At 44.1% G+C, this 24,851-nt stretch overlaps 1 protein-coding gene across 3 annotated transcripts; it reads right to left on the reverse strand.

Annotated features, from left to right (window-relative positions):
- Positions 1–997: 997 nt before the first annotated feature.
- MAB21L3 (mab-21 like 3) lies at positions 998–24,453 on the reverse strand. Of its 3 annotated transcripts, none has more exons than XM_012458877.3 (7): positions 24,184–24,453; positions 23,391–23,642; positions 14,355–14,495; positions 10,974–11,265; positions 7,597–7,775; positions 6,902–7,096; positions 998–2,061 (listed from the first exon to the last, which is right to left on the reverse strand). In XM_012458877.3, exons 2-7 carry the CDS (start codon positions 23,436–23,438, stop codon positions 1,828–1,830), a joined length of 1,089 nt encoding a protein of 362 aa, XP_012314300.2. In that variant the 5' UTR covers positions 23,439–23,642; positions 24,184–24,453; the 3' UTR covers positions 998–1,827. The 3 variants fall into 3 exon arrangements, with proteins under 3 accessions (XP_012314300.2, XP_064228730.1, XP_064228731.1); XM_064372660.1 differs by having other exon boundaries at positions 23,391–23,645; XM_064372661.1 differs by lacking the exon at positions 24,184–24,453 and adding an exon at positions 23,837–24,167.
- Positions 24,454–24,851: the final 398 nt, after the last annotated feature.

Raw genomic sequence — 24,851 nt, forward strand, 5'->3', positions numbered from 1 at the left:
TCAGCTCCTGGTCTCAAGTGACGCTCCTGTCTCAGCCTCCCAAAGTGCTGGGATTACAGGCATGAGCCACTGCACCAGGCCTTCATGTTTTCAAAAATTGTAAACTCATTGTAGGTTTGGAAATCCTTTTTTTCAGTATTTTAAAATCATTATTTGTTATGCAATAGCCTTGGGACCCCACTATTTGTTTACAGTACGTTTGAAAAATAATTCTTTTTATTTTCAAATGTTCATTTTCATCAAAACAAAATCAGTAGTTCATGCTTTAGAAATGTATCTTTGGTATAGACATTTTGGCAAAAATCTTCAAAAGTAATAAAGGAGTCCCTTGAGTTGAGAAGTATTAAGTAAACACCAGAAAAAAAAAAACAACATTGATCTCATCGAGAACTCCTAGAATTCCTGATTAGTTGTGCCATACAGAGTATATTACTTTGTGGGCCTCCGTCAAATTCCAAATGGGTGTCTCAAGAGCACCCAGTGTCCCGGCCTTTGTGTGAGCCCCCAGACCTGCTTCATGCAGTTACCAGAACAATCGTTTAAAATGCAGTCAGATCCTGAGACTCCTCTGCTTCTGGAGAGGTCAAATGTCACACCTTTGATCTTAGAATAAAATACTGATTCCTTCCTGGCTTTACAAGTCAGCTGCTCTGACTCATGCCAGCCCTCCCAGGCTTGCCTTTAGTCACTTTTCCTTCCTCTTCAGCTATCTGCATTTTCATCCTTCGGGGACCTTTCTGTGGACTCTACTTCAACATTCTATTTATTTCCTTCGGAGCACTTGCTTCCATTCGTAATAACTGTGCGTGTTTATCTGTCGTTCATTTCTTGTCTCCACCATTAGGCGGCAACCCCAGGGGGAGGTCCTCATCCACCTTGCTCCTTGCTGTCTTCCCAGTGCCTAATGAGCATTACTTGTCAATGAGTGAGCGAGTGAATGAGGTGAGCAAAGGAACACACTGAGCGGTGACAGACACCAAGGTCACTCCACGCAGACCACAGTACTAGGTTATTTACATACACATAAGGAAGTTCCATTCATGACCCATGGCATGGGAAGCAAAGAGAGGGCTGTGGTTGGGATCAGGCCAAGAGCTGTGCTTTTATCTTTGACTTATGCTTGTCATCAAAACCGGTCCCTCCCTGCTTAGAGAATACCAAGGAAGCAAACAGAACCTCAGGACCCACATGTTAAGGAAGCTGGAGGGCAGCAAGGAAGCACAGGCTCGCTAACTCATCAGGTGCAATTTTGCATCACTGCTGTGGGTACAGATCCAGGATGCAAACACCAGCTGCTCAACCAACCAGTAACACTTTGTGTTGATCCAGTGCCTTCCCCTTGAAAAGGCGCCAGCACAGTGTCATAGGCACCCAGCCCTGCTCAGAGGTAGGTACATTAACATTCCCATTCTGCACATGGCAGGAGAATGCGCCAATGATCGGTGGGCTGGGTACACAATTGGCCAGCAGACTCATATGTGGCCTTCCAGGGGTTCTGCCTCCATCTTCACTGTGAGACGATCAGAGCCTGAACAAAGGAAACTAAGTTCAAAATTGTCACCAATTCCGAATCTGAGCCTGAGGAAGCCTGATGAGAGGCGTCCCCAGGAGAAGTAGCTAGGGCAGAAATACTTGCTGGGCTCTAGGGAGGCCTGGGCCAGGCATCCTGAGGCAGTTCCCCCACCTGCAAAGTGTTACTGGTTTGACGTAATTTCCACTGCTGTTTGTGGTCTTTTTCCTAGGCAGGATCCTGGCACCTGACTGAGGAACCATCCAGAAAACAAGCCAGAATAAAATGTCCAAGAGCCTCCCAGGTCGGGGCAGCCATCAGGGTGGGCTAATCTGGGGGTTCTTCAGGAAAGTGGACACCTTTTGGGCCACAGCGTCCAGTTCGATGGGGTTGGTGCACTGAAAGAGGTTGCTGTTTCGGACGAAATAGTGTTTCAGGAAGTGCTGGCTCACACACTTGTGCAATTTCCTCACCAGGCGCAGGAACGCTTTGCTGAAGACCTGCCAATCTTTAAAGTGGGGATATTTCTCGCAGGTCCAAAAGAGCACGGTCTGTGGAAGGAAGAAGTGCTGTCAGACATGGTTTCAGGCAATTGAGGAGGATATGTTGGAAACAATTAATGAGCTTATGTGCCTTTGGAAGGAGGGAGAAAAGAGTTGCCGGGGGCAGATTGAATCTGCCATGAATTCACAATCCCCAGCTTCAGGTGGGCCGCCGTTTATCAGCAACCCCACCCCTCTTCCGAATCTATTCCCTCACCCTCCTCCAACATCTCCCATGGTCTCCACTCCAGGCGATGCCTTTGCCTTCTACTCTACAGGGAAAAGGGAACCCCTCATCCTCCCAAACCAGACAGATCTTGCCCACTGCGGCACCCTCCTCTCTTCCTCCCTGCTCTGCCTCTCCTGCCTGTAGGGCTGACCCCTCCACAGGGCTCAGGATCCCACCTTCCGGGAACTGTATATGACCGATTACCCTCTTCCTCAACTGCTTTACGCCAGCTGAAAGCTCTCCGGCCACCCCGACCCCTCAGCCGCCTCCCGCCCTCACTCTTCCCTCTGCAAATCCAGGCTTTTCCGAAGAGTCGGCTCTATTATTTGTCATCATTTCCTCTCCTCTCATTTCTCGCCTCAATCCGCTCCAACATGGATACTTCTCTCATTAATCCTCAAAGGCTCTTCTCATCAAGGCCCAGTGATCTCCATGTTTCTAAATCCAACAGGCCTTTGTCAGCCTGCACCTTACCTGATCTTTCAGCAGAGAACCCCCACACCCTCCCTCCTCAGCCATCCTTCACTTGATTCCAAGCATCCTTCACTTGTCCAACCTCTCTGGGTTCTGTCCTGGCCCTGCAGCGCCTCCTTGGCAGGCTTACGCTCCTTGGCCTGCCTGTGAGAGGTGAAGTTTCTGGAGGTTCAGCTCGAGGCCCTCTTCTCCTCTCACTCTGCATTCATGCCTCAGCTCTGTGTCCCCTCCACAGCAGCGGCTCTAATTCTCACTACATATGAATGACTTGCAAATTTGTGTCTCCAACCCAGACTTCTCCTCTGACTTCCTTACCGTGCATCTCATGGGTATCTGAAGGTTATCTCAGTCCCAATGTGTTCAAACTGAACCCCTGCTCTTCCTGCACAAACCTGATCTGCCTCCAGAGTCGCTTAACTAGCTAGTTGTGCAACACACAAACGTAGGAGTCATCCTTCTTTCTTACCACCCCCAGTCAAGTCCTGCAATCCTCTTGCTTAAGTATTTCTGGAGTCTACCCACTCATCTTCACCTCTAGTGTTATTCTACCATCCCCCTCCACCGCCTCCACATCTCACTGGACCTCTGCAGTAGCCATCTCATCAGCCTGTCCCTGTTCTTGCCACCATCCCAACTGTCACCATCCACACTGCTACCACTGGGATCATTCTGAAGCATACATCGACTTCCCTTCTCATCTAAAACACTTCGAGGTCTTCCCATTGTTTGTTAGCTAAAAACATTATCCTTAACATGGTGTGGGTTAGAAGGTTTTGTCCCTGCCTTCCTTTCCAGACTCATCTTGACCCATGTCCTCTCTTGCTGTCTCCATGTACCCACATCAATCGTTTCATGCTCCCTTCTACCACAGGGCCTTTGCACACCCTGCTTCTGCTGCAAAGGACACACCTCTTTCCCTTCTTTGTCCATCATATCAAATTTCCCTAGTACACTCATTACACACTCTCTTAGCCATGTACTTCTCATAAGAAGCAGTGACAACAGCAGTAGTTTTTATATTTATGTGATTAATTTTATCATTTCCCCTACTGGATTATAAACTTTATGAGAGCCCTGAATGATGCCTTTTTTTTTTTTTTTTTTTTTTTTTTTGAGCAGAGTCTTGCTCTGTCACCAGGCACCAGGCTGGAGTGCAGTGGCACCATCTCAGCTCACTGCAACCTCCGCCTCCCAGGTTCGAGTAATTCTCCTGCCTCAGCCTCCCGGGTAGCTGGGACTACAAGCACATGCCAGCACACCCAGCTAATTTTTTTTTGTATTTTTAGTAGAGATGGGATTTCACCATGTTGGCCAGGATGGTTTCAACCTCTTGACCTCGTGATCTGCCCGCCTCAGCCTCCCAAAGTGCTGGGATTACAGGCTGGAGCCACCGTGCCCAGCTGATGCCTATTTTTATTCACTATTAAGCCACCCAGTACCAGCAGAGGCTAGCCCACGAGAGGCAGTCAGTAAACATTTATTGAATAAGTGAATTAATGAATTATCCATTCATGTTATGGTTTAGATATTGAGTATTTTTATACAGTCTATTTTTAGAGCAGTTGTACATTCATAGCAACTATTTAGATTATATTATTTTGAATAAATGAGTTAGAGATAATTTCATGCTAGTGAAGATAACCTAGATATCAGAAAAAGATTTTAATTCTTCTTGTTAATTAAGGTTTTATCTCCCTAAGCAAACTGAGGCCATTAAGCTCATTATAAGCAAGCCAATGGACTTTGAGTGGGTTTCAGGAATAAATAAGCCAATGAAAGATAAGCTTTGGCTTCACATGAAACTGTCTTGGAGCAGAGTCTTTTTGGGGAGAAGGTGAGGGCCTCGTAAGAGAGTGTCAGACCTCAGGCGAGGCGAGTCTGAGTGCCACAGCTCCCTAACGCTGTTTTGCACTCCAGCCTCTTCTACTTCTCCCAAAATGAAGATTTGGCAAGGATCCAACACACTCAAGTCATCGTCTGCGATGGTGTCTAACACTACGTTTGTCACCAGCCACATTCATTTCCAGGCGGGAACGCCTAAATGGGAGATAATTCTGCCTGTGGACTAAGCATAGAAGACCAGAGAAAAAGGCAGTTAGCACTGTTTCTGTTTATCTCACTCCAGAAATAGTCCCCTTAAAAAACATTCCCATCCTTGAGAACACACAATTGTATTGTGCCATGCAGGTGGTCAAGGAGGACTGAAACAGAGAATCCTTAAGTTGCCTTAAAATCCACTAGGTGACTTAGGCACCATCAGAATAGAAGTCAGCCCTTGTGGGGTGTATAGATTTGCAAGCAGCCATGGGCTGGAAGACCCGTTGATGCCCCATTCAATCCTGCCTGAAATATTCATGTCACTGAATGTATTTCTATCCATCTTAATTGAGAGGGAATGAGGTCGGTTGTTAAGAATATGAGGTTTTGATATGAGATAGACTTGAGTTTGCTTCTCAACTCTGCCTCTTCTTAGTATGGCCTGTATAAAGGAAAGCAAGAGAAGCTAAATCCACAGAACGAATCACCGTATCTTCTGCAAGCACATGCCCTCCATCCAGGAGAACAGCCTGTGCGTTTTTAGGGGAGTGTGCTTGAGGGCATGTTGAGAAAAGCCCCAGTGCCTGTGAATGAGATGTTAACAGATTCTTCCAAGGTCAAAAAAGACAGGTTATCAGGAAAGATAAGAATGTGAAGCCAAGACTTCATCTTTTTGCACAAAAAAAAGAAAAGCCAAGTAAGATGTGAAGCCACTCATTCATCTGCTCAACAAATATTTACTGAGCTACTATCTACAAAGCACTGGGAGATACTGGGGGTGTCGTTCATCCATCTGTCAATGAACAAGACCACCAGGTAAGGTCAGCATGCTAGCTGGACAAGACCAATGTGGTATCTGTCCTTCAATAAGTTACTTTACAGCAGACACAGTAATGTGAGGCTGAAAGACGGTTTTGTCCATCGAATGAGAGGAGGAGCAGGCAAGTGTATGTGAGGAAGGCACCTCACAGATAGGTGACCGCCCCAGGGACTACCTGAGTAGAAAGGCAGTCCATCCTTTCTGGGGCCAGGGAGGAGGGCTGAAGCTCCTGGACCCACACTAGCTAGGCTTGGCTGGGGTGTCCTGCAAGAGTCTCCTACCTCCCCACCCCAACAGGCTGCACACAGCTGCTACATAAGAGTCCACTTGATTCTGTGTGGTACACAATTTGAGAAAGAGGGAGTCGGGAGGGTGGTCAAAGCCCACCGCTCCAGGGACTGCCCAGTCCAGGTCAGGCTCCGCTGCTCTGAGCCTTCACAGAGCCATGCTCCCCGTTTTCCTGCGCTTCCTCACTGTGTGATTCTACACGCACCACGGGCTTGCCTCACCCATGTCTATCTCTCGTGCTAGATCAGAAGTGCCACGAGTGAGGAACCACATCTGTGTCTGTTCACCTTTGCGCCTGCAGGGGTTGAGCCCACAGCAGGTAATGGGGCAGGCCTCTGGCCCAGAGTAATCTCAATAAAAGCTTGCTGAATGAATGAGTGAGGGCATGAATGAATGTGTACTCTTGGCTTTAGGGGAAGGGGAGGCAGGTGCTGGCAGAGCAAGGGAAAATCCTTGCCTGATGAGTTGGATCCTGGAAAGAGGCGTGTGGCCCCACCTGTGTGGTGGCTGCTGTGTTGCATTTCCTGGCTCCCCTCCATGTGAGTGGGTCTGTGTGTGTGAGGAGTGGTGCTTAGACTGGAGTTGGTTCTAAGGCCGGAGCAAACATGAAGCCATCAAAGTGTGACGCACACACCACATTTTGTAACTTATTTCTGAACCTCAGCAGGCTTTCTGGCACCTAGCGGGCACTCGGGTTGGTTTGGTGGGTAAAATAAAAGCGAGAGGAGAAGAAAAGCGGGAGAGAGAAGAGAATTGGGAAAGGGAAGGGAGGAGGAAATTTTACCGTGGGCAGGGGTGTTGTGACTCTTATGTATTTCCATAATAAGTAATCATTTATTGGATGGCAAATATAGATACTAGAGCCTTATCCTGAATTTTTCACACATGCCACCCCTTCTGAGTGGCTCTGGCCAGGCTCTACAGAGGCCACAGGGAGAGTGACCTATCCTGTCATTCTCCAAAGCTGCCCCTGGGCCTTCTCCCGGCGGCCCCACACTCACCTGCAGATGGTGAGATGTGATGACCGGCCTGTTCCCCGGGCACCAGACGTCCTCCTTCAGTTGCCTCATGACTTGAAAACACTTCCTACGGCAGCCCCCATCGTCATCCAGCTGTTCCAGCAACACCTGCTCAGCACGGAAGAAGCTCAGCTGCCAGTGATAACTTGAACAGGCCAACAAGTTAAATCCAAATGACTGGAATAAAGAGAAAAATATTGGGAAATGAGAAGAACAATGCTCACTGGTATAGAAAGCCATATCTGAAGCAGTCCACTGATCTGGGGAACCTGGCACCAGGCAGACAGCACATCCTATGTGGGGATGAGAAGGGGGAGTCACGGAGACCACAAGCCACCTTGGATGTGGACAGTTAGAAGGTGGTACCCACTTCCTCTCCTGAAGCAGTTCTCCAACTTGGGCATGCATCAGAATCACATCACTCAGAGGGCTTCTTAAAACACAGATTGCTGGGCCCTGTTCACAGGGTCTCATTCAGCAGGTCCAGAGCCGGGCCCGGGAAGCTGTATTTCTAACAAGGTCCTGGGTGATGCTGGTGCAGGGCCCACACTTTGAGAACTGCTGATCTAGTGACACCTCAACTATCCTTCGGAAACTTGTTGGCAGTCAGTAATGCTGTGACTGGCTAAGCTGTTGGCATCACTGCTCTGGCAAGCGGGGGTCCCGCCCACTGATACCTTGATGCACTCCACTCTCTCTTGGGAAGGCCAGCGCTGCAGACATCGAGGCCACCGGGCTTTCTCAGACCAGGTAGTGGGGATCTCCACTGCGGGGACCAGCTCCAGTTCCACCAGATATGCGGATGTTTCCACGGCAACCCAAACTGCAGAGCGGTTTCCTAGCATGCTGACCTTACCTGATGGGAAATGACCAATTGCATAAGGAGAAGAGAAGGGCTTGCACAGTACAGGTGTTCAAACAAGGAATGTGTGAGCATTGCTCTGACCAGCTCCTTGCAACTGGTGTGGCAACTTTCACAGTGTCTGTAGCATGTCAAAGATCGAGCCTTGACATCAAAACCAGATGGTCGGTCAGCTAGCCAGCATTGGAACTAAGAAGTCTCACTGCTGGTGGGTTGTTCTTCCTCTCCCAATCCCAAGGCTTTTATGGTACCTTTCCTTTTAAATTAATAGATTCTTTTCAGAAGGCTCAACTGAAAGTAAAAGCCATAGAATAGAAAGAAGAAGTGTAGTACAGATGCTCCTTGACTTACAACGGGGTCACATCCTGATGAAGCTGAAAATATTGCAAGTTGAAAATGCATCATCATAGCTTAGCCTAGCCTACCTTAAATGTGCTCAGAACACTTACATTAACTTACAGTTGGGTAAAATTATCTAGCACAAAGCCTATTTTATAATAAAGTGTTGAATATCTCACGGAATTCATTGAATGGTTGTATGGGTACTTGAAGTACAGTTTCTACTAAATATGTATCACTTTCACACCCTTGTAAAGTAAAAAAATTATACATTGAGCCATGGCAAGTTGGGGACCGTCTGTATTTGCTACCGTAAAATGAAACCTAACTATTTTTCTATATCCTTCTCCATTCCACCCAAACATCTAAATGTTGGTTTTCAGAGTAATGCAAACATAGGGAAGGTCAAATGCCATTCTTTCCCTCTTCACCTCGATGTTCTGACACTGGTTAGGGACAGCATCAGCCTCCTTATATATTCATATGCCTTTGTTGAAATCTGGCTTAACGTATCTTTTATCTGAGCCTCAGTCTCTTAGATGGTATTTGTTTTTACCATCCACTCAGCTAGCCGAGTCTCAGAGGTACCTATCATCAGAAACCCCTGTAACCACAAAATACATCAAAGCACGTTACAGCCACTGTTTCAAGGATCAGGTGACTGGAAAGAAGCATCCATTGCCTCGTTTTCTAACCAGGCAAAGAGAAGAAGAGTAAACTAATGCATCTGGGAGTTTTCCAGCTCACATATTAGAATTTCCTCATTTCTAATTTGCTCCCCCTTCTTTCAAAAGATACAGTTTTTGTTTGTTTATTGGCCTTCATTACAGAAAAAGATAAGCAGTCTTGAATAGATCAGGACCTATTCATCCTTCTCTGCTCATCCCAATTCTTGAAATAGATAGGAATCTATTATTTTGCATTTCCTTGCACAGATAAGAAAATGGAAGCACATTAATTGTGTTAGGCTGTTCAAAAGGGAAATGTTCCTCTCCTTGGCCAGGGTGGGATAAAGGGCTTGTTGTCTGCATCTCATCAGAGCTGCCCAGACAGGGACACGACGAGCACTTTAGCATTATTTACTGAAAGCACCTCGTCAACCTGGTCCAGTCTGAATTCTGCTTTGCACTTTCACTATGAATAATGTCGCACAGCGTAAGAGGTGAGCGGGTGCTGGAGCCAGCCCATCGGCCCACACCCTGCTCTGTAGCTGGCTCTGCTTACGAGCCGTGTGACCTTCAGAAGTGACTTAATCTTGCTAAGTCTCAATTTTCTCATCTCTAAAACAGGTAGGAAAAGAATTCTTATTCTATTGTGTGGTTACGAGGATTAAACTAAATAATCCATGAAATTTACTCTACTTAGTAAAAAATCTATTAAACATGAACTATTACCACTATGGAAATTTTCATAACTATTCATCTAGACAAGCAAATGTACGTACAAATACATCTTTTTATTTTCACACAGATGGAACCTCATGTTGTTTAGCAGTTTGGTTTTTCACTTAATTATCCAGCACATGCATTTTTCATAGCTCTGCATATATGCTTGGGCATGTGTCTGTTCTTCTTAAAGGCTGCATAGTAGTCCAGGAGGCAGAGATAGCGCAATTCAATTTAGCCAATTTTCCTTTGTTAGCCATTTATATTACTTCTAGCTATTTGCTATTATAAAACTTATGGCAGAGAATATCCTGGTGCATATTTCTTTGTGTATTTGTAGAAATACATTTCTAAAACTAGAATTGTTGAATTGTCAAGTAAGCACATTATAAAAATAAAAAACAGACAAATTGCCCTTTAAAAAGGAGACACCAATTTACACTTCTAATAACAACATGAAAATACCCATTTCACCATGCCCACTCGACACTAAGCGAGATCACACTTTTCATTTCTTTTAACTGGTTAGGCGTTTTAATGCATCCAATATTAGTATATTCTAATATATGCTGAAATATACATTAGACAGAATGCCTTTTTTTATTTTTTTCAAGCCATTTGTATTAGTTTCCTGTGATTCCTTTTTTTTTTTTTTTTGGTAATTATTTCTGTTGGTCAGCTTATCTTTCTTCTTATTGGTTTATAAATTAAGAAAACATAAATTTTCTTAAAATTTATATTTTATAAATTTTTATATTTTCTTTAAATATAAATAATAGAAATTTATATTTTATAAATAAATTTATAAAATATAAACTTCTATTTGTATTTAAAGAAAATATAAAAAGTTAAGAAAATTAGCCATTTCCAGTTTGAAATTCACTTTTTCACTTTGTGTGAACAAAAAGGGTGTGTGTGTGTGTGTGTGTGTGTGTGTGTGTGTAATGTGTACATATGCTGTATTGTACGGTAGCTTAAGACTTTGGAGTTGTCAAACTTAATCAGTTCTTTATGGCTCCTGGATTTTGTGTTTTGGTACAAGTCGGTGGTTTCCAAATGTGGAATCAGCACACTGGTACTGCAGACAGATGGAGGTTCTGCAGTAGAAGTGTGCTAATTACGAAGACCTGAGGTTTGTGAATAATTTGCTTTTTTCAAAAAAAGTATGCTTAAGTTTTTAGGCCTGGTTAAGGCTTAATAATCCACAGCATTTTATAACTATGCCAGCACAGTAACTTTCTTAAAGTCACAAGACTATTTTGTTAGTATGAATTCCAATCATCTGTGCATTAACAGCAGGAAAAAAAAAACACTGATTCATATTTTGAGGATTAAATAAATGTAAAGAGCACATGATTACTTTCTCAAATTTAGGGTGTGAGCTGCAGACAACACCCAAGCAGAGGTTTTATAGAGTGAAAGGGGAATGTCAGCAATTTTCCCTTGTACTTGCTCCCGATCAGCTCACCTGAGAGGTGACAGGTTCTGATTGCGTTTTCCACCAGCTTCCGGAACACCAGGAGGACCTTGGCAGGTACAATGTCTCCATCGATGTTCACATCTGTCTCATGCCACTGCCACAGGCTCTTCATAAATTGATCCACCTCCAGCCACTGTTGCAGACCCTCGGGGTCTCGCAAGGGGCAGGGCAGCCTGGTGCCCTGCAGGGTGTAGTACCTCCAGCGCTGCTCCCTGGCTTCCTTGTACCCGGCCAGGCCTTTTACTGGGACTGTGATGAGGAACTGACTGGGGGCCAAAACCTGGGGTCAGGAAAGGATTGAAAACAAGCATGAGTTAATAGATTCAGGAAGTAACAGACATCCTGGGAGCCAACCTGTCTCGCCAGGCAGCTCTGTTAACCACTCCACCCTCAGCAGTGTGACCAGATACACAGAGACCTAGACCTAGGTGTTACAAGTGGATTACATCTTTGTTCTGCCACTGACCCACTGTAAATACTTCGAGTAGGTAAATTAACTCGCTGAGTTTATGATTTCATGAATCTGCAAGTAAAGACAATGAACTAGACCAGGAACTTCACAGGAGATCTGAAGTTTGAGAAGGAAGAATGAATATGCATTGAGTTTCATGAAGATGCAGCACTGTAATCCTAAAGCATTTGACCATTTCAACTGCATAATTACACAGTAAGGTAAGTTTGTTGCCATTTTCTTTTTTTTTTTTTTAAAGGTGGGGTTTCACCATGATGGCCAGGCTGGTCTTGAACTCCTGACCTCAGATGATCCACCCACCTTGGTCTCCCAAAAGTGCCATTTTCCAGATGAAGAATCCAAGGTGCAGAGGGGCTTGGAGATCTCTCCAGGGACACACAGCCAGGAAATTGAAGAGTCAGAATTCGAGTTTAGGTCATTTGACAGCTTGTTCAGTTATTATTTCTCTACCCTAAGCTGGTACTCACTCAAGAATGAATGACATGGAATGGTGAACGTTTTGACACAAATAAAAGGTAAGAAGTAATAGGAGGGGAGGTGAAAAGATTTTGTAAAATGGCTCCCTTTTTTTTTTTTTTTTTTTTGGCCTGTTCTGATAACCCATGGTCAGTGTTCATGACTAACCCTTCCAAAATCAAAGGCAAAATGAAAGCTTGTTTGTTTAGACAATGTGAGCTGTTGAGATGATTCTAAGTTTAAAGGGAAAAAAAAAGCAAACTATCAGAATCCACCTAATCCCCTTCTCCAGGAACCAGTGAAGCAATGACTGGGGGAAAGCAGTCAGACCAGCAGCCGAGGGATGGAGCAAGTGAGTATACAGAGCCGTCAAAGGAGCCTGAACTCTGACCATGTCCCACTTCATGTACACCTTCGGCTGGGAGTCAGCTGCTTCTCTTCATGGAAAGCTCTGACCGTGGAATTTGGTTAACCCTTGCCCAGGACCAGTCACTGACCCACTGAGGGGTGAACACCCTAATCAGCTCCAGCCGTTTCCACCTAACTCTGAGAAAACAATAGTTTGATGTTTTAGATGATGTATCTACATAACTTCTGGTACCCATAAAAAGGTGGTTGGATTTAAAAAGAGGAAAAAACATCTAAAGTACAGAATTTAAGATCTGTACATTATTTCAATCCACTTTTACGTGAATTCAAAAGTGCAACGATCATGTTGTTAGTCACATAAGTGGTGCTTAGTAAATATTTGTTGATCAGCCTGGGCAATATGACGAAACCCACCTCTACAAAAAAAAATACAAAAATTAACCACGCATGGCAGCATTTGCACCTGTAGTCCCAGCTGCTCAGGTAAGCCTGGGAGGTTGAGGCTGCAGTGAGCCATGATTGCACCATTGCACTCCAGCCTGGGTGACAGAATAAGACCCTATCTTTATTAAAAAAAAAAAAAAAAAAACAAAACAAAACAAAAAAAAAAAACATGTTGAATTTGATCTAAGATAAAAGCAATTTTATATCCTATGCTGTAACTATTTTCAAAGTTTAATATGTAAGACATGACATATGTAAACACAAGATACATTTTAAGCTATGAATTCTAAGTGGGACCACTGAAAGAAATTTCCTCGGGTATAGTGCTAAGAAAAGTAATGTAATATGTCTATTTCTAGTCACTGGTTTACATGTGTTCGAGTTAGATTGGCCTGGGTGGTAGAGTTGGGCAGATGATATGCTAGCATTCCAGGATTCAATCTAGTTTTACAATTTTCACCCTGGAATTAATTTCCAACAATCTGACTCTGTTTCAAAATCCACAAATTCCAAAATCTCTCTAGTGGTTCTTGGGTCCACCAACTTTGAGACATAATGGGCCAGCAATGGTCTTTTGCTCAGGTACTAATTCTTTTGCTCATTTATTTATTCATTCATTCCATATAAGTGTTTACCGTGGGCCACACACCTTGCTGGGTGCTAGGAACAAAACGATCAGTAAACATGGTCTCTACAATCAAGGGATTTGCAGTCTGTTGTGAGAAATGGGCCATGAGTATATACAAATTTAATACAAAGTGAAAGAGGTATGTGGCATAAGAAAAATCAAGATAAAGAATGATGGGGATTCAGAGCCTGACTTCTCTCACCTCTAAAATGGAGATAACCAGACAGTCTTTTCCACCAGGTGGTTTACAGGTTTGAGTGAGGTCGTTTCTGTGTGTAAAGCTCTGCCCTCACTAATGCGTTGCCTGAATGCTGGTGTTACCCACTGGCTTACACTGGGTGGGACTCCTCAGCAGGGAGAGGGGTTGCGAGCCTGCTCCTGCAGCTTCTGCGTGCCACCTCTTCCACTTTCTTCCGTCCCCATCTGCAACCTTTAGACAATTACTTTCAACTGTCTTTTTGTGGAAGCCCTTGGTTCCCTCCACCCCACCCCCAATCTATTAAGTAGATGGTTAGTAAATGAATGTGTGTTTAACTGAGCTTTGATTGTGACTGCGGAATGTGCTTTGAAATCAAAAGCCTCTATTGTGAGTTCTGGCTTTAGTGCCTGACATGACTTGATCAAGTCATTTGACTTCTCTAAGCCCAGTTTTTCTCATCTAGGAATGTGGGGGCTCAAAGGAAATAACATCTGTCTTTTTCTCATTTTCTATAGAGACGCCATTTCAGTACGTTGCCCAGGCTGGTCTCAAACTCTGGGCTTCAAGCAGTCCTCCCACCTCGGCCTCCCAAAGTGCTGAGATTAAAGGCATAAACCACAACGCTGGCTGAAATGGCATGTATAAAATGTGATTGTAAATAGTAAAAACTAAGAGTACCTGTGAAAAAAAGAATTGTTTTGAGTATTCTTAGTGAGGCGAGCATCTGTCACATACTGAGATCCCCCTGCCCGAGTGTCCTGGCTCTGCTGGTGGCGCTTAGAGACAGCGAGACTTACTTACCTTAATATTTTCATTGTACGTGTCAGAGTAAGGCACGGCTTGAAATCTAATGTCTTGGGAGCTGATATTTGTGGTCAAATGATGAACGACTTTCTGCACCTCCTGCACAGCCTGGGAAATCTGCTGGCGCCTCAAGTCCACCTGGGTGTAGGAGGGATCAGCAGAGGTGGTTATTTCCTATGTGGGCCCCAAGGCACTGGCATAAGAAACTGAGGAGACAAGGGAACAGCGAGGGGTGACCGGGGGAATTTAGTTCAAAAATCCTGCCTTCCCAAGACGCAGGGGAGATGGACTTCGGTCTGACTCTACTGAGGAGACACTTGTTGGGGCCTCATTGTTCTTTTCTGTAACAGATGCATTCATTTGATATTTATCTAGGACCTACTATGTAGCAGGTGCCGGGCCAGTGCTGGGGACACAACAGTGATTAAGACAATAGTGAACAGTGTAGATACTTGCCCTCTAGTTGAAAGTACAGGAATATGGCCGGGCGCGGTAATCCCAGCACTTTGGGAGGCCGAGGCGGGTGGATTACAAGGTCAAGAGATCGAGACCATCGTGGCCAACATGGTGAAACCCCGTCTCTACTAAAAATACAAAAATTAGCTGGGCATGGTGGTGTGTGCCTGTAGTCCCAGCTACTCGGGAGGCTGAGGCAGGAGAATTGCTTGAACCCGGGAGGCGGAGGTTGCAGTGAGCCGAGATCACGCCACTGCACTCCAGCCTGGAGACAGAGCAAGACTCTGTCTCCAAAAAAAAAAAAAAGAAAATAAGGCCAGGAATAAGGCCAGGCGCAGTGGCTCACGCCTGTAATCCCAGCACTCTGGGAGGCCGAGGTGGGTGGATCACCAGAGGTCAGGAGTTCAAGACCAGCCTGACCAACATGGTGAAACCCGATCTTTATATATTAAAAAAAAAAAGAAAGAAAATACAGAACTATATGTAAATATAATATCATAATATATTATATATAATTATAATATATAATATCAATATCATAATATACAGTATTATACCTGATATTACATTATACATATACAGACACACATATGTGTGCATATATATGTATTTCCATATATATATACATTTTTATAGATATGTGTGTGTAGGTGTGTATGTGTGTATATATATAATATAATATCAGGTATGATAAGTCCCATGAAGAAAAACAAAATATGATGAGGGACTAGAGAATAAAGTGGCAGCTGTTTTAGTTAGGATGGACAATGGACAAAGGAGACTTCTCTAAGGAGGTGATATTTGAGCGAGGATGAGGACAGCTTAGGAGAGCAGATTCCATGCTCCTCCTCTGAAGTAGACAATTCTCTAAGGCTAGCAGCGAGGTCACTGTGGATAGATCGGGCAAACGGAAGGTGATAGGAGGTGAGTCTGGAGAGGAAGGCAGGGGCCAGGTCATCACACAGGGCTTTGTAAACCATGCTGAGACTCTACCATGATACCGTCACGCCTGCTGCCCCGGGTGTGAATATTAAACTTCTTAACTTGCATCAGCACTCAGCAGCTTGCTTCCTACCGACGTCATCAGTAAATGATGGTTCTCTTTGTCTCTGTACTCACCCCTGCGTTTTGCTTCTAGACCCTTAAGAAAAGGCATGCATTTATGTTTCTGCTGACAGAGAGTTACCACGGTGAGTTACCAAGAACTGGGAAATTCTCACAGAAAATTGAACACTAATCAGATACTTAAGGTTTAGGGGAATAGATGTTTGTGGTAAACACAAAGGAACTTTTAGTAAACTCCAGGAGAGACACAGAAACATCCAAATAAGAGACAGAAGGGTCTGCAAGTTTTTTCTGAAATGGAGGGGGCTCCTTGTCATTTGCTCAGGAGGCACCTACAAGCTGCTGCCTTCAGAGGCTCCTTCAGCCAGTAACCAATTTTAAGCAATATCTGATACATCTCAATCTAACGCCCATCCATGAATCTCTGAATTATGGTATAATGGCTGTTTCTACATATTCAGAGGCATTTTGAGACATCCATAAACTGATCACAACACCCAGAGTCAAAGAGATTCCTGTTTTCCTAAATTAAGTTATCAACTAGGCCAGTCACCTGAAATCTCACTCATACTTCCCATCAACCAGGAAGCCAACTTCACATGTACCTAGAATAAGAATGTGACTGTGCACCTATTTGTAGACATGTTGTGTAGCACACGTAGAGTCAGTTCATCAGTAAGTATCTGTTTAACACGTGCTCTGTGGTGGGTACCGTTAAATGCTGGAACACAGCAATGCATAAAATAGATGCAGCCATGCATTGACAATAGTTAGGAAGACAAATATAGGTACAGAATACAAGTGTCGGGATGCTATTATGGAAAAAATAATAAATGACTAAAATAAAGCTTTTAGAAGCCCAAAATGAAGGTTCCTCTCCAGCTCAGGACTTCCCCTCTGTGTCGTGATTCAATCTTATTTGAGTAATTTTAGCAGAACATCTATTTTATGCTGGGCTCTGTGCACACATATTGCCACAAGGTTTCTAGATAACTTGACAAAGCAAGACAAATAAACTGGAAATTAACATCACTGCACTCCAGTGCAAGGTAGAGGTTTGCACAAATGCTATGGATGCACAGAAAAAGGACACTTCACCCAGTTTGGAGGTTGGGAGGCCTTCTTGGAGGCACAGTGTGTTGGAGTTGTATCTTGAAAGCTTAGTAGGAGTCCTCTAGGAAGACAGGAGCATGAAGGTTGCTCCAGAAAGAGAAAACAATTGCACAGGCATGAGCAGCACAAAGAGAGAATCTGTGTTCCTCACGCCTGTGCAATTGTTCCTGTGATATTTTTAGAATATAATCACCTTAGAGGAGGTGGTGAAGTGGGAGAATAAACAGTGAGAGGTCTCAAAAGCAGAGGAAGGATTTCAAGAACAAAGTCAACAGTAAGTGGCTGAGTGAGTCAAGGCCCCCAAACGTCCGTGGAGTGTGACAGCTAGAATACGACCGCTGTGTTGGGGGAATGCTGGGCACTCGCATTAACAGTGGAGAGGAGTGGGCATTAAGCGGAGGGTCGAGGCTGAATGGAGGACAACCAAGTGAAGGCAGAGGTGAGCAACTCCTCCAGGAACTTTTACCTGGGGGCAAAACTAAAACAACAGGGATGTGAACAGTTTTTCCTTGTTTGTTTTGGTTTGCAACATGATACACAGGCTTAAATATTTTCAAATACTGAGAGAAAAGAGTCAGTGGTGACAGAAGAGAGAGCAAAACCATTTTGTAAGGATTTCCCACCCGAAAAGAGTCGTGCACATCCAGAAACCTGAGTGAGGAATTCATCTTGGTGTGGCAGAAGGAAAGAAGGGGAAAAGGGCGCAGATACAGGTAAAAGGGTAGGGAGCACTGAAAATCTGAGCAATTTCCAGTCTGATGTCTGTTTTCTTTATAGAGTGGGCGATGTTGATGAGCTGAGAGTGAAGTGGAAGGCAAGAGACGTCAGGCGATAGACTGGTGAAACAGCTGCTGTAAGGAATGAGAGACTGTTTAGGTACATGTGTAAAGATAGCCAGACAGTATCAAGACTCGGCTGAGGCTGGGTCCATGAGGCTGTGGGATACCAGTAAGCTCAGTTGTGAGATCTGCACCACCTCTTAGCCCTCCAAAGGTAAGAGCTGAGGTGCTAAGATTGGAGTTTGCTGGGCAAGAGCCGGAGAAAGATAAAAAGCAAGGGAGGGTTTTAGCAGTGGGCTACATTTTCCAGCCTGAATAAAGAACAGATAAAGCTAGTGGTAGAAGAGGGAGCATGAGGCAAGTTCAGGGACCTGAAGCCTGATCAGGTACAGTGGGGAAAGTAATACAAGAGTTAACTAGACAGAACATTGCAGGCAGAGTTGTTGAGAAACAGTATTCTCTAAGTTAAGTTCTCAGAATATGCTGAAGACCAAGACGAGCCTCCTGAATCTGCCAGCCCCACTGATGTAATTCCATAGAACCTGAATGTTAGGAACATAGCAGTGAATATATGTATGTGTGTGTATCTATACATATACACATATACATGTAAATATATTTTTTCCTGAGTTAATAAACTAATGAAAGGTTCATCACCATCAAATCATCTTTAACTAATAGAAGTTTAAGAGTGTGCATGCATGTGTGTATGCATGTACATGTGTGTGCATGTATGTACATAACACATGTGAAGAAAGCCGATTGGAAAAAGTACTTCATTGTAAATCTCTTCAACAAATGAATTGTGTCCTCATTTTTTTTTTTTTTGAGATGGAATTTCACTCTTGTTGCCCAAGCTGGAGTACAGTGGCACGATCTCGGCTCACTGAAACCTCTGCCTCCCAAGTTCAAGTGATTCTCCTGCCTCAGCCTCCCAAGTAACTGGGATTACAGGTGCCCTCTATCATGCCTGGCTAATTTTTTGTATTTTAAGTAGAGACAGGGTTTTATTATGTCAGTCAGGCTGGTCTTGAACTCCTGACCTCAAGTGATCCACCTGCTTCAACCTCCCAAAGTGCTGGGATTACAGGCATGAGCCACCACGCGCAGCCAAATTGTGCCCTCATTTGATGGTGAAATTCTTACCAGGCAGGACAGGATCACACACTCCTGGAAAATAACTATAATCTCTCATGTGCTACACAGGTTATTAGCTCACCCTTACGACCTGTTTTGATTGCCAAAGGTGAAAGTCAGAATAAGAGAATGCTTTCTGAGACCTAGAATCACAAATTCCAGTTTTAATTTTCTTCATCCATCACTTCTGTTGCAATTTAGACTCAGGATCTTAGAAATGGACGAGACCTCAGAAATTGCCTTGTCTGGTGTGACTTTACGGAGGACCAGCGTGACAGGCGGCTTTCCTAACATCACACCAGCAGTTAGATGCAGAACTAAACAGGCCCTCCAACTCTTCTTTCCATCACACTCTGCCACATCCTCAAGTACTGATGTACCAGAAGTACCGCCTACCCTTTATCCTCTTCCTGAACCTAAAAATGCCTTCAATTTAAAGTCAAGGCTCACGACATAAGGGGTCCTAAGTCTCCGTGTATTTGGGCATCAGCAAGTGTTCTGGCTTCTCACAAGCACAAAGCGTCGTGCCGCAGGGGCCAGACAGTGAAGCCCCTGCTGTGGGACCTGAGTGGAAGCCTCTTTCTCACTAGGTGATTGGCAGCCCCGTCCCTCATCACGTCTCTGGCTACACTTCCTGCAATAAGTTCTTACCCACACAGCGTCACTGCGCTATTTGGTAGGCCCAGAAGTGACTTGTGCTGAGGGTTTCCAGGCTTAGTCCCAGACACCTCTTGTCACCCTCATGGTGTGACAACACAGAATCTCCAGACTGTTTCTCTCCACTTATCCTGGCCACACCCTAGGCAGATACAGCAAGAAGTTCATTTCAGGGTGTGGAAAAGCAGGCAGTGGGGCTTGGCAGCCTTGAGACAGCCTTGTCGCCAAACCTGGTTCATGGCAAAACACGGAAACAAATTTTGTTTGGGCCTCGCTCTTTCCAGGCATGTCCCCACGCTGTTGCAGGTCCATGTCCCTTCCTGGGCCCCTTTCCCCTCCTCCTCCTTAACCACAGCATCAGGCTCATTGTTGCCCCACAAGTCACTTGCTGCTATTATTAGCTCAAGTTTGTGAATATTGCTGCTATTAATAGCTCAAGTTTGTGAATAATTTACTGTTTCAAATATAAATTATGGGAATTCAAGGTTATTCTTTATAATAATATCACTCTGACTCACTCACATTCCGATACGCTTCCTTGCAAGAGAGACAGAGTGGCTGCAATAAGTAGCGTGCCAGGAATGGCACACAGGTCACACCCATGAGCAGGCAGCCTATGTGTATGTCGTTCCTGATGAGTGTTACTGGGAAGAAAAGACTGAGAACTTCCTTCCAGAAAACAAGAAGTCAGACCTTTAATTCTGGAATTGCATGGAATCCAATCATCAGTTAAAAGAATTTCAACCAAACAAAAACAAGTAACATCTCCGTCTTTCAGGGGCTAATAATTTAGAGAAATGGAAAGTTAAATCCAGTGATAGATACATATGAGAAAATAGGCTTTCCACCATCATATCCCTTCCTTTTTAGACTAATTCTTCCATGAATCAAATGCTTGGGCCACACAGAATATTTGCAGCCCCCAGACGTAGCAGAAGTTACAGCAGCAGCAGCACTGTAGAACTGAGATTATTGAGTCTTTCCTGTGTGCAGGGCCTTTTGTAAGGGTAGGCTCATTCGTGCCTACCCATAATTCTTTAAGGTGGATGCTATGATTATCCCCATTTTATAGATGAGGAAACCAAAGTTCAGAACGTTTAAGTAATTTTCCCGGGTTCCCAGAGTTAGTAAGTTACAGAACACAGGTAGCATCCTTCCAAAACCCGTATTTGTAACCACTGCACTGTTCTGCGTCTCCAAAAGAAAAAGTTGACCGGGAATGAAACACATCTTGACTGTTTGAATGGGGTTCCCTTAGTCCTGAAGACCTTTCCTATACTTCTCCACTTATTAAAACCCTACACTTCGTCCAAGGCTTTGTCTCCACTCTTCTTTCTGTAAGACACCTTTCCCATCAGACCTAATGCATCTCTGTTCTCCCCCAGCAATCTGTTGAAATCTCTACTGCATCCCTTACGGTCCGCCATGCATTGTATCAAGCATTTGCCTGACTGCACGTGAAATTCCCTCCTTCTTCCTTTGGAGTTATGTGCAAAATCTGCAGGTGGGACACGGCTATCCTAGAGACCAAAATCAAAATTTCTCTCTCATTTAGCAGGCCACATCTCAGGCCTTGGTCTCCCTCAAACACAGTATTTTGCACTAAGTATTAGCATTTTGTACAAAGCAGGTGCTTAATATGTGTTTGCAGAGACATACAGGAGTTTAGCAGAGGACATACGGCCTTTGGACTAAAAAAGGTGAGGCTAAAACTTCAGCACCCTCACAATTTAGCCGTGTAACTTTGGATGGGCAAGTTATTTAATCTCCACAAGCCTCTGTTTTCTCCTCTGTAAAAACAGAGGCAATTTGTACATCACGTGGCTGTTGATTAGATTAGATGAGATCCTGTATGCACCTTGACCTGTCAGCTTCCACACCACTCTTGCCTTATCTTTTTTTTTTTTTTTTTTTTTGAGACGGAGTTTTGCTCTTGTTACCCAGGCTGGAGTGCAATGGCGTGATCTCGGCTCACCGCAACCTCCGCCTCCTGGGTTCAGGCAATTCTCCTGCCTCAGCCTCCTGAGTAGCTGGGATTACAGGCACGCGCCACCATGCCCAGCTAATTTTTTGTATTAGTAGAGACGGGGTTTCACCATGTTGACCAGGATGGTCTCGATCTCTTGACCTCGTGTTCCACCCACCTCGGCCTCTCTTGCCTTATCTTTAATGAACTCCGAAGAGATTTCTGATCATATATATGCAAGATACTCTGTGAATGTCAAAGAGAAGAAAGACATGCAAGACACTGTTCTTCCCTCCAGAAACTTATAAAGAATGAAATGATTTGACATGTAAGTTGCCAATCAAGATGATAATAGGAAAGTGTGAGGAGTTGATACACAACTCATAGCCAAATAAATGGTGCCAGTAATATTAATTATAATGGGAGTGAATATGTGGGCAAAAACATTTCGTGCTGGGTGTCAAGGACTCTGTCTCGAGAAGGTGAACTCTGAGTTTGAAGGATGAATATGAGCCGGAAAGGTGGCAAGGAGGAGCTGGGGCCCTTGGACTGCTCACGGCCCAGTTCTTGTTGGGCAGAAGTGGGAGACTCAATCACCTACAGGAATGGAGTAGGAGACGCATGTGAGAGAGGCAGCGGGGACCAGGAGCAAGTGTCAGATACCGGAGTGTTCAGCCTCCTGAGACGTGGCCAGCACGTGCTCTGGCTAACGAACACTCAGCCCTGGCACACGGTTTCCAGGCAAGAAATTGGGACCTGTGGTTGCCAAATATTCTGATTTTTTCCCCCCTCAAAGACAGCAATCTCCATTTCTATGCAAAACCTCACTATTTTGAAATGTTTGTGAAAAATATTAGAAATAATCTACAGACCAAACAACACATGGGCACGAGCTGGATTCAACATGTTGAGCACTGTTTAGGATTTCTGCTATTGGAAATGCAGGGGGAGCGGAGGGTAGAAAGAGCAGTCGAAGTTACTTGAACGCTATGATAAAGATTTTGGAGTTTTTTCTTACAAAAAATACAGGACCCATGGAAAAAAATACCAGCTAGTATCTCTACCATTTAGAATCCTCAAAGGGAGGAATAATGGGAAATCACTTTGTTTACTACAGTTTTATCATCCCAGGTTTTCCTTATTTATTTCTCTTAATGATTCTGCCTACAAAATACACTTTGCTTATCACTAGGACAAGGATCTTTGCTTTGTGTACTTGTAAAGGCATGAAAACTGCAGACTAGTTCCTACTTCTTAGTCAATTTAACTATTTTGGTTTTAACATTAACGTCATGCCTTAGTAGCTTCATCCGTAAATGAAAAGGCTTAAACTGGATAATATTTAAGATACCTTCAAGTTCTAACATTTTTTGACAGTCTATAACCATCTAGAAGAAATTCAATTCTTAACTGATATGTACTAAAAATATTATAATATTTTAAAACCTAGTAGTTTCAGTTTTTAAAAAGCTTTGTTTTAATTTCATTTGCTCTTTTCCCAAGACCCCATGAAGCTCCTATTATTATTCCTATTTTACAAAGAAGAAGGCCAAGGCTCAGGCAGATTAAGTGACTCATGACCACACGAGTGTCAGTTGCAGAGCTGGAGTTACCCCCATCCCCCCAGATTCCAACTCTCTGTTCTATATTCTATACCGAGCACATCTCTGGGAACTGAACCCTCAAAGAGAAGACTGAAATATGTGAAGTCCCCAAACATTGTTATGGGTGACAGTCTGTTTTCTGAGGAGCATTTTATGTATATTTAGAAACAGCTTGAGATCCTTTCTGGATCAAGGTTTGGTTGGGAGCAGTGTGAATGGGGAGGGGGTGCGTGGGAGAGACCGGGTCTGTCCTTACCTTATTCAGCAGGCAATCTTCTAAGTCTCCCACAGTAAGGGATTTCATGGCTTCTTGGTCAATCCTGAGTAGAACAGCAACTTCCTGGTTTTTTTTCTCAATGGAGTACAACACTCACGAGTAGATAGCACTCCCAGTAATGTGAGTCTCTGGGTACTGAATTTTTCCGGAAATGTGTAATGGACCAGAGATTTTCCTTCCAAACCTTTCACTCAAGTTTTTATTTCCAAATTGTGAAAATCCATCTGTCATCTTCTGGGAAATTTTTTTAAAAATTTAAAAAGAAGAGTTGATTAAATTGAATTTGAGTCCAACTTAATTATACCTTATTTAGCTATATTGACTGGTTCTTTGAGCAGAGAGCAATTTTCCAAATTGTATTTCCCACCCAAGTACTTAAAAGTTCCATCCAAGTTAGAAATACCCTGTAGTTGGCTTCTCCCCACCTTTTATGCTTCTGTCCCGACACTAGATGCACCGTGGAACTCAGTGTCTTATATCTCCTCGTCCTTATCTTGTTGACAGTAAATACCCCTTGCTCTCCAATCCAGAAAATCCCACAGATTGATTTACTTTCTTTACAATAAACAAATAAAAAACTGCCGAACAACCAGCCTGGGACCCATCATTATGCCCACAAACAAGTGATCAGGTCTTGTCAACCACAGCAGAGCACAACAGTTAGCATTTGGAAAAGTATGCACACACATACACCCACGCACACACGTACACAGAGGGCACACAGGCGCGCGCACACACACAGGAATGGCCGGTCAGGAATCCTTCTGCTCACCTGCTGACCTTTAAACGTAATTTCCCTCTTCCAACTTGAAAGCTGGCAGTAAAAATAAAGTCAGTGTAAACAGGTCCCTTGAGAGTCGAGGGAACACTCAACGTCTGGTTTTGCCAGCAAAACTTACGTTGGAAAATAGCTCCGGCAGTAAATTCCCAGTTGGGCTGGCTGGGGCTAGTTTTACTACAGAAGAAAAAAAAATTTCACAATGGTCTGATCTCCTTGAAGCTGGTAAACATCACGGGAGTCTGCTATCAGATAATCTAAAGAAATGACAGCCCTCCTGGGAGCACTGCTTACTTTTGAGCAATGTTGCAAAGGCAGGTGCTTCCAAGCCCACCTGGAAGTGCTGCCTGCAAGGCCACTCCGCTATCTGGGGCCCCAGCATTTGCATACCTTCCCATACTCTGCCCCAAGCAAAAGCCAAATCACAGTTCCCTAGCTGCTCTGTGCCCCACCCACATTATGAGTCCCAGCTTTCAGTTCAGCTTCTACAGAAACTCCTGCCAGTGCAGAGCCTGATACAAATATTGTAAACTACATCCTCTCCAGTGACACTCTGATGGCACCCCTCAAAACAGCCTTGATTTTCCATTTGCTTCTATATGTAATTCTAAATCTCCTTTTTATATCAAGTACTCCCAAGTTTTTCAAAACTTATTCCCTGG

Source organism: Aotus nancymaae, unplaced genomic scaffold (genome assembly GCF_030222135.1).
Source record: "Aotus nancymaae isolate 86718 unplaced genomic scaffold, 86718_ANA_hifiasm-v0.15.2.pri h1tg000007l, whole genome shotgun sequence".
NCBI lineage: Eukaryota > Metazoa > Chordata > Mammalia > Primates > Aotidae > Aotus > Aotus nancymaae.

Coding starts and splice junctions, on each gene's coding strand:
- MAB21L3 (XM_012458877.3), bottom strand. CDS start 23,438: ATGAAATCCCTTACTGTGGGAGACTTAGAAGATTGCCTGCTGAATAAG. Junction 14,496..23,390: donor AAGATTGCCTGCTGAATAAG/GTAAGGACAGAC, acceptor TCCTACACCCAG/GTGGACTTGAGGCGCCAGCA. Junction 7,776..10,973: donor CAGAACCTGTCACCTCTCAG/GTGAGCTGATCG, acceptor ATTTCCCATCAG/GTAAGGTCAGCATGCTAGGA.